Raw genomic sequence first — 20092 nt, forward strand, 5'->3', positions numbered from 1 at the left:
TCAATTAGGCTTTTTTTTTTTGTTTATTCGTGTGCTAAAGATTGAAAATTTAGGGTTTCATCGTCTCCAAAAGTATCTAGAAGGCCCTATGAGTTTCTTCACCCAAACAACTACTCATCCGTGGATCTCAAGCTGAATTAGTGCTAACTCACATATTGTATTGCTTCAGATGAAGTTTTTTATTATGGCGATCGTTGATCAAATCTACGATGTAACTTGTCCTCAGGTGATTTGTACTTGTATTGGAATTTTAGATTTCCTAGGAATTGTTTATAAGTGCTATTTGGCTATATTTCATTAATGAAATCCTTTTTCTTCTCGTCAAAAAAATAAAAATAAAAAAAAAATAATAAAAAAAAAAAAAAACTTAATAGAATTAATTTTGAGATAGTGACAAATATTATCAAGTTCTAAAAATGTAAATGTTTGAAATATTTTTATCTACTTTAATAAGAAAAAAAATATATAGAGCTTCTTAAACTTATAAATGGGGGCAAATATGTAAAACATAATTATGTAAGAAAAAAATATAGCTTTTTAAACTTATAAATGGGAGCAAACATGTAAACAAACATTTTTTAGGGATATAATCATCCATACACTATTCATAAGAGCACTCTCATACTTTTAAAAAAGTAGGGATTACTCAAAAAAGCTCACATTAGTCGCCTATTCAGGCATGTGTAGGATTCAACTGAATTAAAGTGCAATCATTTGAGATCTTTATAGCTTCATTGAAAAATACTAGGCGAAAGCTTGAACCAAGTCCTTGCTTCGCCAAAGCATCAAGAGTGTTGAGTCATAGAGAAAGGTTGACAGACGTGACACTGCCTATTGCTTTGTGATGGTGATAGTGATCTCTGAAAACCGCCTAGAGGTGTACAGGTTGCTAGTCGATCTTCTCATCTGACTGTGCAATAAACCAATTTGCCCTCCAAACAACAGAATGCAATAATAATCTTTCTGTCTTCCATCCTGATGACTGAAGCTTCCATATATTATCAGCAGGCTACATTAGTCAGATAAACAAGCACAAAACGGCAATTGCAAAAAGAAAGATTAATCACTAATATTTTGGCGTGACAGGGTTACAAGAGGATGTTAGGCACCATTTGAATAGACTGAAAAATGTAAAGAATTTATCTGCCTCTATTATTTGATTCCCTAAACGTGATTCAAGGAATCCAGGTTACAGACAATAAATTGGATAAAATAATACCTTCTTGATGAAATCCTCATAGTATTTGTCCATCCATGAAAAACTTTCAACATGCCCGGATGTGCTTTTATCCGAAAGATTGGCCATTACAAGTGCATGTATGTAGGACTGCAAGATATCCACCGGTGTTGAGTCTTTATGCAAAACGATACTGATTATCCCAGTGTTCTCCAGCAGTAAATACTTGGCTAGAAAGGTTAAAAAAGAAAAGAGGGATGGAAATGTGGTGTTAGTTACAGCCCTACAGGAGTCTGCAACAGCAACAGAATTGTTCATATCAGAAATTATATTGAAATACTCCATACATAGCTAACCTTTCTTATAATTTGATCCTGCAGAACGAAAAAGGTCCATCCTGTGGTCAAATGATATTTTTTAAAAAAAAAAATCCTATAATCAATAAATGCATGCAGCGGGATTGCAAGATACTTCGTATATATAAAGATAGCAATTGAAGATGGACCATAGAATTGACTTGAAACTATAATGAGCTAAACACTCAGATGATCTTAAGATCATGAATAACATTATTGTAGCAAGACCAAGAAAGTCCAACACGATGGTGAAATAGCGTATGATGCTATATCATATTTCCCCCCATTTTACTTTTAAGTGGCAATCTTTTAAATGGAGCAGTATTCATCTCAGTGTGATGGTTTACTCTGTAATCTTGATGTGCAGCATTTCATACACAAGATATAATCAGAGAACCTTTTCTTCATGGGTAGTTTCCACGAGAATGGGTACTAGTTGAAAATGAACCCACCTTAGGTACCGCTCAAAACAAACTTGCTCTAACTAAACAAAAAAAATAGATACTCCATCACCAAGTAATGCCAATTTTTTAGTAGACTGGGCCGACTGGCTGTCTATGGTAGGAAAAGAATGATAGGAACTTTAGCTGTGTACTAGCAGCTTAATGACTTAGAGATAGTCAAAGTAGAAATCAAGGCATACTTTCGGAATGGTGGAAGTAAAAGAATATTTTTTTTTTTTTTAATTAAAAAAAAATGAATAAAATTTCAATGTTCATAGCTAAGTTTTTAATTTGAATGAATATATGATTACATTCCTGCATGATTAAGAGAAGAGACCATCACGCTTAATCTCTGTGACTGAACATTTGAACTTTTAAACTGAATGAAAATATTCTTACATTTCTGCATGATTGAGAGAAGAAACCTTCACACCTAAGTTAATGTGACTGTGCAAACATTTGAACTTTTTCGAACTCCATGGATTCAACCACAAGGGTAAAACTTGCTCTTCCGTCGAAACCTTTTCAGCAGAAAGCACTGACAAGAAGTACACACTAAATAAGGAAATTGTACATGTACATCAGCATAAAGACCCATACTAAACCCATGGCAATACCTTTAGCCGCTGCCAAGTAACTTAAAGTTAATGAGAAGATAAGGTGCTACAAGTTTTTACTCTACATATGACCAAAAGGCCATTGAGGCAATAGACAGAAAGACATGCAGATTTACCTTGGCCAGTCTTCATGAAATGCTGCAGAAGAAGAGAAGTCCTTTCTCCATTTAATGCTTTCAATGACAGACAACGGACAGCCTTATAGTTTGCTACATTGTAAAAATAATTAAAGGTATTCAGGAGCGTATTTTCATAGATCAGATTAGAATATCAGCAGTCAAATCGAAGTACTTTCGGTTCAACAAGAAAGGATATTTTCACCGCTGTATAGGTAAATTAAGCCTAAATGCCTCATTATGGGTAAGGGACAAGGGGTGCCAAAAGGTATAGTTGATTAGTAGCTGATATGCAGGCAATACATAATAGAGCAAAAGAATAATTCAGCAAAGCTAAAGGTCTGATAAATCAGATTGGTGCACAAACTGCATCATTATTTGAACACAATCCCTATTTCAAAAATTCAAACTAAACATTCCTGTGCCAGCTACTAACCCTTGTAGGTTTATCTGACCGAGACACTCAGCATCAAAAGATAAAGATAATGGGTAAAAACAAGTAAATATGGGGTTCAGATCCAAGCAACATAGCAATTAGGATGTAGGAACTCACCGTACATATGAAACATAGTTAAAGACAAGAATGAGAACCAAATTGCCAGAGAGTGTCCCCTAGTAACATGAGCCAGACACATTCCCAAAACCATTCCAGCCATTGTTGCCACTGTCTCTTGACTTCCTTCCTAATATAAAACATCAGATACTCAGTTGACAATTGTAACACAATGAAAAATTAGGATTTTAGGATGGAAATGTTGTGTCTGTACCTTTGCGGATATATCCGCTGCATTATTCTGGAGTGCAAAATGTTGAGTCAAAGCAGCTCTAGTAGCTCCACTAGCAACACCAGCTTGTTGTGCAAATTTGGAGAGATATATGTTAATTAGAAATGAATAGTACAAAGATTTTTTTTTTTTTTTTTTTCATAATAAAAGGATCGGAACAATGCAGTTTAACGTGCTTATAAAAAACTTTTCCAAAGTTACAAAAAGATTACATTGAGAATGGATCCACGAAATAAAAGCACTTCCTCCATTCCACTTTACCAGCAACAATTCGACATTTGCCACTATTCACATACTTCTGTTTGACCGTCTTAGGTGATTGATATGTAAGGCAAAATATAGTCAAGTTGGGATCTTGTTAGATTCGTCTAAACGTAAATTTTCATAATAGCAGATTAGCAACTTTATATAATTTGTAATCATAATTAAAGGTGCTGATGGTGAAATTATGTATTAGCAAACGTGAAAGTCAAACTATTGCTAGTAAAATAGAACGGGAAAGTATTTGACAAGCGATACCTCAGCAGGCCAAGGGTGGACATTATGGTAGAGGCATAAGAAATGAGAGATCAAGTTTATACAATTAGTCAATCAGATACTATTAGAGGTACTAATACCATACTATTCAAAAAGTTACATTTTGGAAACTGCATATCAAGACTATTTTAACAAGACCTCACATGGTGAATGGGCACATCATTTGAAAACGGAAGAAACATCATTTTTCTTGGTCCAATAGCTTGCATGAGAAGAAGGAGCAAAAATTAAGAAAGATTAGAACTTACTGAATGATCGTGACAGACTTCCCAAGCAAAGAATGAACACAAATGCCGATGGAAAAAAGGGAGAAATAAGATCCATTAGCATTCCTGGAACAACAAAGACATAACTGATGAGACAAACCATCTATGGCTAGAAGTACAAACAGTAACATGTCAGATCTGTTGATTATAGAGCCCCTCAATTTGACATCAAATCCCTTTCATTTTGATGCATTAGATCAGTTTTCAGTATTGAAGATAAATTTGTGATAACAAAAGATAAGGCCTGCACTTTAAATGAAGATTAAATGTAAAAGGAAAGCTTTACTAAACCTTTTTGAACAAGCACAAACACATCAAAATTGAGCTCCACATGCTTCAGATTAAGTGTAACAAAACCTTACTTCAAAATAATATGTACAGCCACATGATTTATACAAAGTATTATACTCTGTATTTCCAGTGACAACATTGTTGTGCACTAGATAACGGTAAGCTTCTAGCCCATATTTTAAAGAGATGAAATTACATCATAAAGCTCATATGCAGTTGCAATATATAAACACTTGCGCAAATCCATAAATGTCTTATGGATAGCAACTTAGCGTAATTAGAAAACCAAAAGGTTCCTAAGATAAAGTTGTACAAGAACAAAATTGATTTGATTTTCAGATATCAAGTTTTCGGAAATGTATACATTTTGGATACACTTTTTTTTTTTGGTTTGACCATACAAATCATCTATTATATGCTACCTTTTTTATGGGATTCACTATCTCCTGTTACATCTACTTTTCCATTATAACAAAATACACTACGAATACCCTACCATATATCTCCAATAGTCCAATCACATCCATGTTTTCATGAAAAAATAAATAGATAAGGCAATTACTAATACTCTTGGCTTATAATGGTGGATTGACTAGTGTTCAGACAATATTGGGAAAGAGGGACTAAGGGAGTATACAAGTGACATGGTTTGTGAAGACATAAGCTTAACAAAAATTTGCAAAAGCGACCAATCAAAGATTATAATACAATTTTAGATACTGAATCATTTCATTTTTTTCACAACCGCAAATTAGGAGACCACTCTTTCATATATACTGAACCTTTTGGCCTAACGTTAGAGCAATGCAAGCACTAATGAAGAAGCTAGGAGCAAAAGGGTGAAAACAGAAAAAATATTTCTAAAAGCAATACTACAAAAACAAATATATAAAATAAAATAAATCATAGATGGAAATTTTGAGGATAAGCACATTTGTAAGCAATTATAACCTAGAAAATTTTTCAATATGGCACCGGAGGACTGAAATGACTTTTCTGATGTAGCTAGTTTCACTTTCTAATGCACGGGAACCTATTTATAACTTTATAAGTATCTTGACATTTGCAAATACGCGATGACCTGAAATTTGGAATCACTGCACGTATTTGATATTTTTTTATAAAAAACTCTCGATTACACATTGAAGTTACTTCATTTTTAATGCACATACCTTCAGTGGATTCTAATTAGGGCATCAAAGAGAGTTAAATAAGCTTAAATAACACCAAATTAAAAAGAGAGTTAGAAAAATACCAAGGTCATTCAACAAATCTGCAACCAAACGCCACATTTTTGCATTGCTATCTAAATTTGATCCCTAGCAAGAGACAAATGATACAACTATTATTGACTAATCAACAGCCACTTCTATTCCCAACTATTTTCTTAGTTTTCAAATTAGTCAAAGGATGGTTATGCAAGGAATCAATGTTTGGGGGAAGGGCATGTTAGTCATAGTCTATTAGTAGTAACTTGGGGAATAAGCTAGAGGTTTGTTAGGAGGAATTTTCTATAAATAGGTCTCATTAGGAGGAAAGAGGATATGTTGAATATTGAGTGGTTTGTTATTGGGAGAGAGTGAGCCGCTTGAAAGCTCATATTAGGAGAGGAGAGAATCCACCTCTCGAAAGTGGAATTATCAATTGATTTACTGTAATCCTCATCTTATCAATACAATCATCAATTTTCTTCTTAATTTCTGCCATTGTTAGTGCTGAAGGCCAGTCAGTTCCTAGCAGGCTATGAATGTAGTTTGAGAGCTGCATAATTTGTGCCATAAAATAATATTGTAAATGTTAAGCATGAAAGGAGTTTTGCAGAGAATATCTCAGCACATTTAAGGCAGAAAGACCAGTCAATAATTAATTCTTGATCTCTTTTTTGGTATGTTCTCTTGTTCTGCAAAACAGTTTCATTATTTCCACAAGGTTATTATCTACTGAATCTGGTCTTCTCTTACATGCAATACTTCAAAGCCATTAACTAATACTCCGTACATGGTAAATCTCTTATTTCACATCATACTAGATTGTTTCCCCCTTGAGAACCGTCGATTTTGAAAGCAATAATAATTGACAGATTGGTAATAAAATATTGGTATGCTCGTGTTTCTAAAAAAACAAAATTTGTAATGGAAAGCTAGCCTAAAATTACCTGATAAAATGTGAACAAGATGCCCCCAAGCATTCCTGTTAAATCCCTCAAGAACCACTGCAACACTTACAAAAGGAAGAAAAGTTAGTATGCTCGGTAACTAATCTTACCTAACATGTTTAACAAGGACCGAGCTTAATCGTATTCAATGAGAAGATCTAACCTGAAAAGTAGCCCCGATAACTGTGGCAGATTTCTCACCAACTCCAATAGCACTCAAAAGAGCCTGCCAATGTGTTTAAACAATCAAACACCATAAAACGGATACCTAGATCAAAGATGGTAGAAGAAAAAATCAATCATTGAACAATCATTTTCACATATCTTACTTGAGTTGAAAGCATCATCCGTATATAAGTCGACAGGCCCTATGAACCAAAACAGCATAAGAATGTGTTACACAAATACTACAAGTACTGCATATTAAAGAACAAAAGTTTGCTACAAGTATTAACTATTTCATTCATCACCCATTACATCGACAAAAGTTCAGGCATACTATGTAGCAAGTAAAGCCAAATAGCAAACCAAATCACAAAATAGTGTATTATGTTAAAAATTCTCATAAATAATGAGCCATCAGCAGAATTACACAGTAAATCCAAGTTAGACTCATAGCTCATAAACAAAAATAAATGTGATAATTGTCCTCAAATTTAGTTCCTCATGTGTTGCAATGGCATTGAGTTGAAAAACAAGGAATTATGTCAAATTGGGCACGTGCCAAAATGGAAAATTCACTTGTAAATTGATCATTCTAATCTAACATGAACTCTTTCATTGCCCATATGAGATAATCAGTCATCCTCTACTGGGTATGAATTCTTGGACACTTCAATCAAGACCAAATTTCCTAATTACGGAAAAATGTTCAACACTTGGAAACGTACCCATGTCAATAATCATACCTATATTCAGGTGCATAATTCTTGAACAATTCTTAAAAACTCCAACATAAAGTAAAGGTCAATAAAATAGAGGACAACTCTTGGTCAATCAATTAGTAATAAGTCTAAAAAAGCAAGAAGATAACTCTTACCTGTAATGAATCCCATATTTGAAAAGGTACATAATCTGGAGTCACACTACTAGGAAACCCCTGTAAAGAAACGAAAAACAAACACCCATCAAAATTATCCTTCAAAATAAACTTATTATATCCTACAAAATTGTCACATTGTCCCAATCCGTCGTAATATTTACAAAACATTACTCGGATAGTCGTATAGTCATATGTTAGTTATTCATTGCTAACCCATCAATAGAAAAGGCGACAACTTTTACCGAACATTTATAACGTGACAATTAATCCCGGATACATAGAAAATCAAAATCAGGGGATAAAGAAAGAGAAAATTACCTCAGGTACAAAGGCACTGAGAATTTGTCTTCTCACTAACTTAAAGCGGCTGTCAAATCTATAAAAACAAGAGAATAAAATGAATAAAAAGTGGGATTTTCAGAAAAAATGGAGAATTTGAGGATAAAGAAAGAGAATATACCTTTGGATTGAGATAGTTGGGGTGGAAGAAATAGTGGCAGTAATTGATAGTTTAGTTGGAGAAGAACCTGCCCATTCTTCCACCACTATTTGCTCAGAATTTGAGTTTTCTCCTGCCATTTTTCAATTTCTGCTAATTCATCCAATTTGTTAGACTTTGAGATCGGTTGTGCAATTTGAGTGTCAGTTTTGTCAATTTCTAAGAGTGTAAAAGTCAACCTAAACCTGGGAATGGTCCAACTTTGGGTTGGTGGGTGTGGATTTGGGCTTGTGCTTGGCTTGAGCTTGAGCAAATCATTTGGATTTTGATTGTTGTGACTTGTGAGTTTGTGACACTTGAGTACTTGACCATGTATTCTCAAAACCCAAAAAAAAAAAAAAAAAAAAAAAAAGGTTAAAAGTGATGGATAATTTGGTAGATTAGAGATTCTCTCCGTATTTTATCTTTTGATTGCTTATGAAGCTATTATTGGAATTTTTTATCAAAAATTATATTAGTATGTTAAATATACACTTTTGAAAAAATTACCTAAAATTTGAGTAACACAACTCACAAGTAGATTCAGTTTAATAATTTCGTTTGTGAGCCTAATTTCCATTTATGTTATAGTAGAAACACATTAATTATACTTATACCCATAAGACCTAAACACCCTAGTTTCTCAAAACCATAATTCTCATATTCTTAAAACAAATCAATTTAAAGTGAAAATCCTAATTTCTCATATTCATAACACATTCAATACCCTATTTTCAAACTTTATAAACCCTAATTACCTCAATTGGTAAACTTTAATTCCTTAAAATGCTTTAATAACATGGGTTGTGGGAAAATCCTTGCAATTGGATAATTAAAATTGCAAAGAGTTTTGTTGCTATAAAACACAAAATTGGGAAAGAGGGAAGAGACTTGGGTTTTCCCGCGTAATTTATTTCTAAAAATGTTGAATTCGTGAATGTTAGAAAGATTTAACCTATTACTTTCGCCGAAATTCCATTCCCATCTAAACAAAGCTTGAGAAAATGGGTCAAATGATGAAATTCCATCAAAGTAGTGAGAAAATGGATTGAAGGTTGTAAAAGGGTAGTTTGTTCACCATTTGTGGTTTGTGAATAGAAAGTGAGTAGGGTATAGTCAACAATACATTAGAGTGAAAGTAGAAGGGATGGGAAAAAGAAAATGCATGGCATTATTTTAAGCAATTTTGGCCGGAAAAATGAAGGGAGTAAAAGTAGAAGGGATGGGAAAAAGAAAATGCATGGCATTATTTTAAGCAATTTTGGCCGGAAAAATGAAGGGGATGTAATATTTTTTAGGAAAATTTCACTTTTGCTACCACTCAAATACCCCTACTTCATTTTTGCTACCCATTTAAAACTTTATTTTATTTTGCTACCACCTAAAATCACAAAAGTTAAATTTCACTACCACTTAACGGAATCCATTAGGTTTCCGTTAAGTTTATTCAAAAAAATTAAAAAAAAAAAAAAACCAGGTATCCTAAATTGCCCAGCCCCCTCCCGTCAGCCACGCTCACACCTCCCTCCTGCCAGCGGCCGGCGAACTCACCACACTCCCTTTCCCCCACTGATGCAACCATCCCCCTCCCTTTTCCCCTTCTTGCTGCCCTAAAACCACCATAAGCTAAACCCTAAAACAACCATTAGCGAACCGGAAACCACACCCTCCCTATTTGCCCCACCGGAACCGGCCCCCCTCCCCATTCCCCCCCACCGAAATCGACCTCCCCTTCCCCTACCCTTTTCGGCCACCCCTAACCCTAAACTACCACCCCAAAACCACCATAAGCAAAACCCTAAAACTCGTTTTCGGTGGTTTCGGCCTAGTGGTCTAAAGTTACAAGTGTTGGTTTATGGGGAAAAGCAAGTAGGTGGGGTCTCCAACGCTGGCCGAAGCTTTGGCCGCCGACCGCCGACATGGGTAGGGGTGAGGGTTGCTGACGGCAAGGGGGCTAGCAGTGTTGAGGGTGGCTAGGTTTTTTTATAAAAAAAAAATTTTTAATCTTTTTTTATTTTTTGGTGGTTGATGGGCAGGCAATTAGGGTGGCTGAGGAGGGAGGGGTTGCCGGAAGGTGGCAGTGAGGGTGTCTGGATCTCACTAACGGAAATAATAACTAAAAGTGTTAAGTGGTAGTGAAATTTAAATTATGTGATTTTAGGTGGTAGCAAAATAAAATAAAACTTTAGATGGGTAGCAAAAGTGAAACAGAGGTGTTTGAGTGGTAGCAAAAGTGAAAATTTCCTATTTTTTAGGTTACAATGTGTGCAATTTTTATTTTATAAGGTTGCAAACTTGTAATTGACAAATCTATTATTTTAAACGACTGTATTTAACAAATTTTCCATGAAATCAATTTCAGTATATGATTTATTTCAATAATATGTGTTGCAGTTTAACATTCTGACTTAACGCATTTAATTAATAACTTAACGTATCGCCCAACAAAAAACTAGTTTATCTAAAACAGTTCAAAACTAATCCCTTATACAATAATTTTTACCATTGACTAAAGGTCTATTCTAATTTACTAAACTGAACTGAATATTTTATGAGAGAAAGAAATTAAGAACTAAATTAAATTGAATTAAAGTGAATTGATTGGAGTTGAACTGAACATAATTGAACTGAAAATAAATTGAAGAAAATAGGCCCTAAGCCGTAGTTGAAAGTAGGTAGCCCCCGACACAAAATTGGGTCACTAATTAGATGCTTGCAAGATCTTACAAAAATTACTTAATTGGCATAGTAATCGGTGAAAAGTGGCAGATTTTAGCCGATTGCAAAAACTTCATCAAAGTAATTTCTTCTTTATCTACTTTATCAAGCTTTAAGCTTTGTCTTTTTGACTTAATTATGGACAGACTTCATCACTTGTTTCTTAAACGATTTTCGTAGATAATTATTAATCACATTCCCTTAGGTTTATACTTTAACCATGCCGTGTATGATTACTCTATTAAATATTATATTTATGCGACTTTATTAATCTTCATAAATAGTGAGGAGAATATATTTCCTTTTTTTTTGAGGTTTTTTTTTTTGAGGGTTTTTTTTTTTTTTTTTTTTTTGAGGTTAAACATTTGGTAATGATGAAATTCACTTATGCCATGGACTTATCACATTTAAAATTATTAACATTTATATAATTTAATTAATCTAAATTTATTACTTCGTACTTTTTTTTTTTGGAAAAATTGACAAGAATAATCCCAACTTTGCCCAATTCGCTCAAAATAATCCCAACTTTGGATTATTTTTTAAAAATAATAATCCGAAGTTAAATATGAATTTGCTTCTAATGGGGTCCCAACCGGTTATAAAACTTGTTATAACAAGTCACCTGACATGTGTCAGGACATGATTGGATAAAAAAAATTTAAAAAATTAAAAATTAAATTAAAATAATTAATTAAGAAGTAAAATAAATCAAAAAATTTTTATAAAAAAAAACTCCACCAGTGTAGCCCAACCACCGCTACTCGCAGCTGATCCCTACCACGACTGTCGGCCCCTATGTTGAAGCTTAAGAGTTTTGATGATGATGAATATAAACTAGCAAACTTCAATTAATAAGAATTTTCTAAGTGTTGTAACTAGAACAGGTGAAGTAGACTTTGGAAGTGAAAGAGTAGCCTAACTATAAAGACTCGAAGAGATTTCAAGGAAAGTTAAAGAAGATAGAAGAAGAGTTCTAACCAGGAACTAACTGAATTCCCTAACAAGAACTTGAAGACAGCAAGTTGAGAAGCTTAACTTGGTCTGCGTTGAAAACAGCAAGATTCACAAGAACTTGGTCTGCAAAGTTCCAGTTGAGAACTGGAAGTCAGGTGACATCAGGAACTTAGTCTTGGACTGCGTGAAGCCCAAGTATCTTGGAATACAATAATTGACGAAGCAATTTAGTTTTGTTAAGTTTTTATTCTTTAGATTTGCTGTAAATATGCTTGGTAGGTTTATACATGAGATTTATTAGAAACGTGACAAAAGTTTGGCAAGCTTGAATTAGGAAAGATTTAAAGAAGATAAGTTTTTGGAAAAGATTTATTAAAAAGATTTTATTTCATAAAATCCGGATTTTCTAAAAGATATTATTCTTTTCATATCTTGGATAAGTTTTCCAAAAAGATTTTCTTCTAAAAAGATTTACATGAAACCGTGTTTTTGTGATTTTGGAAAAATAACATATTAATCTTTTGAAAACCCTACTTTCTATACGAGGTAGTCTTGTATAACTTGTAGCAATCACATTTCATATTATCTGTGAGTTTATGGGTGAAGAATTCGAAGAGTGTATATTAGTGTAAGTTTGCCAAGTTCATTCTTTGTCATATTAGTTTCGAATTTCATGTGTATCTTACCTTTCATATACTAGAGTCAAATTATTTGTATTGGTTGGGTTCTTGGGTGTGTGTGTGTGTGAATTATATCATTGCATACAGTTGTGTAAGCTTCTAGGTTGAAGCCGAGTGAGAGTACTTAGGAAGTACGAGTGAATCTAAGTCAGGGACTTGGATTGGGTAGAATAGGGTTCTACTATGTAGCAAGTTCAGTTTGGAACTTGTGAGTAAAGGTTTGAGTATAATAGGTTGTAACTTGTGAGTTTGCCCTATTATAGTGGATTGGTTTGGTTTTGGAAATCCCTTAGAGGGTCGAAGTTTTACTTCCAATTAGGCCCTGGAAGGTTTCCTCGTAAAATACTGTGTTCTTTGCAAGTTCCTTTATATTCTGTTTTATATTCCGCAAAAGTAGTCACTAGGAACTCACATATAATTCACCCCCTCTTGTAGTGTTCGTCTCAACTAACAGCCTAGCTGGCCACTCCCCGACCGGCGGATCCTGCCATGATTTTCCCCCCTCCCCCGCCAACTCATTTCCTCCCTCCTAGCCAATGAAGCCCACCTCACCCTTGACCTCCTCCCTTTTCCCCGATTCACCGCATAAAACGCCCCTCTCTCTCCGAAACGACCCCCTCCCCTATTCATCGTCCCCCAAAACCATAAATCATAACTTAGCCAAAACAACCTAGAAAACCCAAAACAACGAACCTAAAAACCAAATAGAGAGGGGTGGGGTGGACTCCACCGCCGGCGATGGAGGGGGAACTGAGCCGGCGGGATAAAGGGAATAGGCCAGCTAGGCGTCGACCGTCAGTGGTTGTTGTCAGGCTGGCCTGAGTTCGACGGTGGTTGAATTGGTGGTTCTTTTTTTTTTAACATTTTCTGAGTTAATTAAATAAATAATTAATAATTAAACTAATAATATAAATTAAAATTAAAATTAATTTATTTTTTTACCAATTATGTAATGACACATGTAAATTAAACTTTTAAAAAAAAATATTTACTTATTCAACAAGTCCGGTCACCAAGACCATTAGAAGCAAATTCATATTAAAGTTCGGATTATTGAAAAATAATCGAAAGTTGGGATTATTGAGAATGTATTGCGTGCGGATGGCTTGGCTGATATATTTTACTTGTTGCTTGATATGTTTCATGTGTTGGCTGATAGGTTTTATTTGTTGGCTGATATGGTTTTTGTGTTGGCTAATATATTCCTTTTGTTGGCCAATATGTTTTTTTTTTCCTTTGTTGGCTGATATCAGACATTATTTGGCTTATATGTTTCTTTAGTTGGCTTATATATTTATTTTTTTGGCTGATATGTATATTTTTATTGTTAGCTTATATGTTTCATTTTGCTAGCTGATAAGTTTATTTTGTTGGCTCTCCTGTTGCTTTTGTTTGCTGATTTTATCATCTTGTTGGCTGATATGCTTTATTTGTTGGCTAATCTGTTTCTTCTGTTGGCTAATAAGTACATTTTGTTGGCTGATATATTCTTCTTGTTGGCTGATATATTCTTTTTGTTGGTTGATACGTTTTTTTTAATTTTTTTTTTATTAATGTCTGATATGTTCTTGATGTTGACTGATATTAGACATCAATTGGATGATATGAATAATGTATTAGCCAACAACCAAAAATAAGCCTATACATTATTTTTATTTCATTCTCTCTCCTCTTTCCCCCCTTCCTCTTTCACGTGAAAATGGAACAAATACATCAAATCCTCCCAAATCCACTCACTCCTTCTCCTTCAAATTGCTCCTCCCTTCCCCCTAATTACCTTCTCCACCGCACCTGTCAACGAACCCACCAACCAGGGGCGGAGGGAAGGGGGGCTGATGGAGGCCTGGCCTCCCCGGCTCAGATTTGCAGTCCATGTTTTCAATGTTATGGCCCCCATAAAATATTTACATATACTATTAAAGAGACATAAATTTTAGTAAATAAGACTTGTTATGTTGGTTAAGGAGTGGTCTTTTTTCAGAGGGAGTTGGGATCGAATCCTATCCCAAATAATTTTTTTTTTTTAATTTTTATTAAGGCTTTGTTTATTCAACTTGGGCATGGGTTTTTTTAAATAAAGATTAATATATTTATATTATTTAATAAATTTGGCTAAATTTTTTGTCAATTGAGAGGAACTTTAAGCTAATTGCTTACATTTAATATGAAATATCAAACTTTTAGGGTTATATTTAATTTGATAATTATTGTTTTTGTATTGATATCATGAAATCAAAAACACTAGTTTTTTTTATTTTTAATATATAGAAAAGTTAATAAGAGATTGCGGTAAATTTTAGTGTTGAATCTTTATTGATGATATTGCTATTATGAAAAATCATAGAGTAAAATTTAACTCTTTTTTTTTCAGTAACAATAAAATATTAGTACATTTTAACCTTTTCAATTATCTATTAACAGTTCGGCCCCAGGACTTGAAAATCCTGGCTTCGCCCTTGCCACCAGCCGTAAATCGCCAACCACCGTTCATCGATAACCCACCACCGCACCCACAATCTGCGAACCCACCACCGAACCCACAAACCAGTGAACCCAAGCCACCGCACCCACCACCACCGAATCGCACCACTAGAAGACACTTGCCGCCGCCGAAGAATTTATTCTTCATCTCCTTCGTCGTCGTCCTCTTCTCTATCAAGTAATAATTCTCTCTATTTTAAAAAAAATTAAAAAAAAAATTAAAAAAAAAAAAGAATTGGTTTGAGTAATGTGGAATTTGAATTTGATTGAGTTGAATTTGAGTGGATTAAGTTGAATATGATTGAATGGAGTTGAATTTGATTGAATTGGATTTTGCAGTTAGTGGAAATTGGAAGAATGTGAGTTGCCGTACGAACTGTTGGGTGTGAGTGCCCGCACCCAATATTTTGTGGGGATTGTTTTGGGCGAATTGAGCAAAGTTGAGATTATTTCTATCAAATTTTCCATTTTTTTTTGTTTTTTTTTTCAAGAAAAAAGGATTTCATTAATGAAAGTTAGTCAAATGGCACTTACAAATGATTTCTAGGAAAATTAGAATTCCAACACAAGTACAAATCACCTTAGAACTAGTTATATTGCATATTCAATCAACGATCGTCTTAATAAAAAACTTCATCCGAAGCAATACAATATGTGAGTTAGCACTAATTTGGCTTAAGATCCGCTGATGAATAGTTGTTTGAGTGAAAATATTCATATGGTCTTCTAGATACTTCTGAAAATTATGAAATTTAAAGCCCGGTTCTGGGTTCTCTTCGCCCGATCGGGCGCGAGGCTTCAATCTGGAATTCATGGCTTCGCCGCCCCGATAGGGCCATCACTGCCCGATCGGGCGCGAGAGGCTTTGATTTCCGGAGTTCCGATCTGCCCGACAGGGTGGTGGCCGGCCCGATCGGGCGTGGGTTCAATTGTGACGGTTTTGTCAGTTTTTCTTCGTGGCTTTTAGTTTGATTTTGCTGCTATTACTTCAATATTTGGCAGACAAACTAAAAAAGAAATTAACCCAAATAGAATAACCATCATATGAAAGATGGGATTCATTTATTGAGACAATTAAAAAGGTTGTTGGGGCTTACCGGTGAAACACCGATGGAAGTCCCTTCAAATATTCATAAAAGAGACCAGAAGAAAAGAGATGAAAGAGAAAGAGGAAAAAGGAGAAGAGTTAAGGAAAACCTTTAAAAAAAACAAAAAAAAATCTAACAATAGGGGCTAGAAAAACCCTCTTAAAGGAAGAAATTCTAGAGAGAACTAGAAAAACCCTCCCAATGACAAACCCTAAGGGGAACCAAAAATATTAGAGATTTTGGTTTTATTACTTGTACTTTAGATTATTATTTCCTCCTTATTTTTAGTTGTATCACTTTAAAATTGGGGATTTTTGGGCAATTTTTGGAAATGAGAGATAGAGAGAGAAAAAAGTAAACTCATGTGATTGGATATAACAGAGATAGAAAGATTTTATTTATTAAAAAAAAAAAAATAATCCGTCTAAATTGAAAATTCTCTTTTAAAAAAGTGATATTTCTAAATATAGCGGAAGAAGTATAACTATACTGATAAAATGTAGTAGTGTTGACATAAAAAATAATAAAAAAAAATTTTAAAAAAGTGAAAAATAAAATGACGGAATCTACACGAGAACGAAAAGACTGATAGAATGATAGATGGAGTATTGACTACGGAGTATCCTTTTAGATACGGATGGACCATGCACTACAGAATTTAACAAAAGAGAGATAAGCCGTGCAAAGAAGAGTAGCATATGTGTAGATGATCGATCAAATCTGAAAGGTCTTTAAACTTTGTCTCTCTCTCATCTACCACGACAAAATTAAATTGTATAATTACAGCTCATGCGGGATCAGAAAATGTAGCAAAAACTTTAGACAACTAAACTTTAAAGATTAAAGTGACCTCAAAAATTAAAGAAAACAAATTATAAAAAAAATAGTGGTAGATTCCATACAAATGATATAAAGATGAAGAGGAGAGGGTGCTAATCATCATCATCATAACAGCAGCTTCTTATATTTGGCCGTTTATACAAATTTAAGCAGAAATATCAACTTCATGTAGTACTCGTATTAGTTTGTCCTAATATCATTGTACCATTTGTACCTTGGAATATATGGACCATCAACTCGACTTTGTTGATTTTCTCCATCTATTAATCATACTATAGTTTAAAAAAAAAAAAAAAAAAAAAAAAAAAAAAAGTATAACACCATCTTCAATGGTGAGACTTGAACGAATATTTTTAGGATAGAAATAGTATTTTTTGCAAATGATACCTATAAGTTGGTATCTAAACTTAACAACTCCAAAATAAAGTTGCTAAGTTTAGATACTCAATTTTGAATCTCATTTGACAAAAAGCGTGAACACAAGTGTCGCGTCACGTTGGATAGATTAAAAGCTAAACTTTTAGCCAGGTTATGAGGCAGCGACACTTGGCGTTTCAACTTTTCGCCAAGTATCACGCCACATTAGATAGATTTAAATAGAATTTATAAGATAAAAAAAAAAACAAGTTAGTTTAGAATTCTATTTGGATAGAATTTTAGGATAAAATTGGTAGTTTAGAGTTTTATTTTTAATAAAATACCAATATTTCAGATGTACAAATTGAATTATAATTTTTTTCAAAAAAAATTATTAGATTATAATTCTAAAAAATTATCATATAAATTTATTTTTTATATTATAATCTTTTTTGGAGCAAAGGATGTATTTCAAAGCGTAAAACATCCATGTATAATATATATACTAATCGGTTAAAATAATATATTTCACAATGTGATAGAATTTTATTACTATGTAGACCTGTCAATTAGGGTCGGGTCATGAGTCATCTCGGATTGGGTCAATTCAAGTTACAAGTCAAGAAATATTCAACCCTTGTCCAAAGTTTTGGGTTTCGAGTCAATTCAACGGGCTTTGAACATTTATTTTATTTAATTTTTTTACTAATTTTTTATTTTTTTAATGTATTAAATTGAATATTTCCACCAACATTATTATTAGTCATTACATGCCTACTAGATAGCAAATCATCACAAAACCACATCAATTCCTAACTAATTTTGTATCAATGATATATTTTAAAATTTAGTATATAGATTAAAAATTTATTTTAAAATTCAATAAACAATCCGAGCATCGCATAGGGCACAAAACTAGTATAAAGTAACTTTTATTTTTTTTTAGAATCAACCTTTAATATATTAACTAGTGAGTAGCCGAGTGTTGCCTCGAGTTAGAACTACTACTTTTATAGCTGTGCAACTGCTAATTTATAAGAGCATTTAATAGTTTGTATGTAGTATGTGTCGTCAATACTTTGTAGTATAATATTATTTATTGTGCAATGTTAAAGCATAATTAATGAACAATTAGCCTAGATGTTTATACAATAACTTTTCTTCTAAGAGGTCAAGTGTTCGAACCTTCTCATTCATATATTTTTCTCAATATAGTTGAGACAATATGGAGTATTATTGGTTGTGTCGATGATGTGGCATATTGAGGAGTTGAGTAAGTGACGTGGCAAAATAAGGGGGTCTATGTGGCGTATAGACGTTCTTAGAAATGTCTTTTAATATATTAGTATAGATAAACATTCTTAAAAACGTCTTTTAATATATTAGTATAGATTGCATTATCTTATATCCTAAGAGTTAGAGGGGGTGCTTGAATTTTACTAGCACAATCATTTTCATATATACGTCCCATTGAAATAAACTCTTTCAAGGGAGTATTTTTTTTTTAAGTTTAAATAGAGCAATTTTAATTTTTTTTTTTTTTTTTTTTTTTTTTTTTTTTGAGGGAGAGGGGCAAAAGCCCCTAAAACAAAAAAACACGAAAGCCAAACAAAACAGGAAAGCAAAAGCAAGAAACAAAACACACGGCTAAAGAACGAGCTAACATAATGCCATAAGGGCACAGCTAGGCAGTATTATTCTGCAGAACCATACAAGGCAAAGTGTCACGGTCCGGGAGTTTGGGTCCCGAAACGTGCGGCGCGCTCTAGCCTTTTGGCGGCAAGAACGCTAGCCTTGAGCGGAAGAGGGGCTTGTGAGCACAAAGAAACACAAGCGGGCAATAGAATCTCAGGAGCACTCGCGTCTATCTGGGCGACGGAGTGCGGGTGGTCGGGGCTTGTGACGGCCGATACTTCAAAGCGGGCACAAGCGGGTCCGAACCACGAGTCCTTAGCGCATCAAGTTGGGATGGAGGGGAGCTAATATGCAAGTAAGACACAATATCTATAAAGGTCTAACAACAAACAAGCATAAAAGCAAGGCAACACTTGGTAGAAGGCTTTAAGATTTCATTAATCATTCGCCCTCTAAAGAGCTTAATGTAGTACATGCATAGAATCCCTAGTGAACACTGAACTGACAGTAACACAATAATGGGACATATGGCCTAGAAAACATAAACTAAACTCTAAGAAAGCATCTAAAGGGAAACAAATACATCAAAAGGAGTTGGATTTTAACATCCTCCCCCACTTAAGCTGTCGACGACCTCGTCGACTTACAAGAGTTACAACCAAAATAAGAAAATCCTAACTATCTTGAGTCTCTGGTGTGCCGTTGATGCGGCTGACTTCTTGAATCTTCTATGACTCTAGAGCTGGATCTTCGTTGTTGCTGAGGAGCTTGTCTTTGGGGTGGCTCTGCTCGAACAACTTGTTGAGAGCTTCATCTCTGAATTTCCTCCTGGGAGCTGAATCTTGTTGGTTTTGGTGGAGAGTTGCTTCCCCGATCATCTGTTGGGGAGCAGATTCTTGAAGACTAAGGTGGAGAGCTTCGAGTTGTGGTTGGTGCCTCTTAGGTGACCATTTTCTTTGTGATCCCTTGCACGTGACCTGCGTTGTTTGCTCGACCACTGTTTTCCCTCTCTCTTGGGAGGTTCTCCTTTGGTGTCTCTAGGCTCGTTGCTCGTAGCATTGAACCGGATGTCT

At 34.3% G+C, this 20092-nt stretch overlaps 1 protein-coding gene across 2 annotated transcripts; it reads right to left on the minus strand.

Moving 5' to 3' along the window:
* Positions 1–530: 530 nt before the first annotated feature.
* LOC145568953 (protein root UVB sensitive 3-like) lies at positions 531–8427 on the minus strand. Of its 2 annotated transcripts, none has more exons than XM_081628332.1 (15): positions 8246–8427; positions 8104–8161; positions 7783–7842; positions 7073–7111; positions 6907–6969; positions 6744–6800; positions 5844–5907; positions 4280–4363; positions 3477–3559; positions 3263–3392; positions 2710–2802; positions 2376–2514; positions 1534–1574; positions 1220–1407; positions 531–982 (listed from the first exon to the last, which is right to left on the minus strand). In XM_081628332.1, the coding sequence occupies exons 1-15, from the start codon at positions 8362–8364 to the stop codon at positions 890–892; spliced, it is 1311 nt and encodes a 436-aa protein (XP_081484458.1). In that variant the 5' UTR covers positions 8365–8427; the 3' UTR covers positions 531–889. The 2 variants fall into 2 exon arrangements, with proteins under 2 accessions (XP_081484458.1, XP_081484457.1); XM_081628331.1 differs by having other exon boundaries at positions 531–988; positions 8246–8412.
* Between the last annotated feature and the right edge of the window lie 11665 nt (positions 8428–20092).

The sequence above is a fragment of the Chenopodium album genome, chromosome 11 (genome assembly GCF_948465745.1).
Source record: "Chenopodium album chromosome 11, dcCheAlbu1.1, whole genome shotgun sequence".
Taxonomy (NCBI): domain Eukaryota; kingdom Viridiplantae; phylum Streptophyta; class Magnoliopsida; order Caryophyllales; family Amaranthaceae; genus Chenopodium; species Chenopodium album.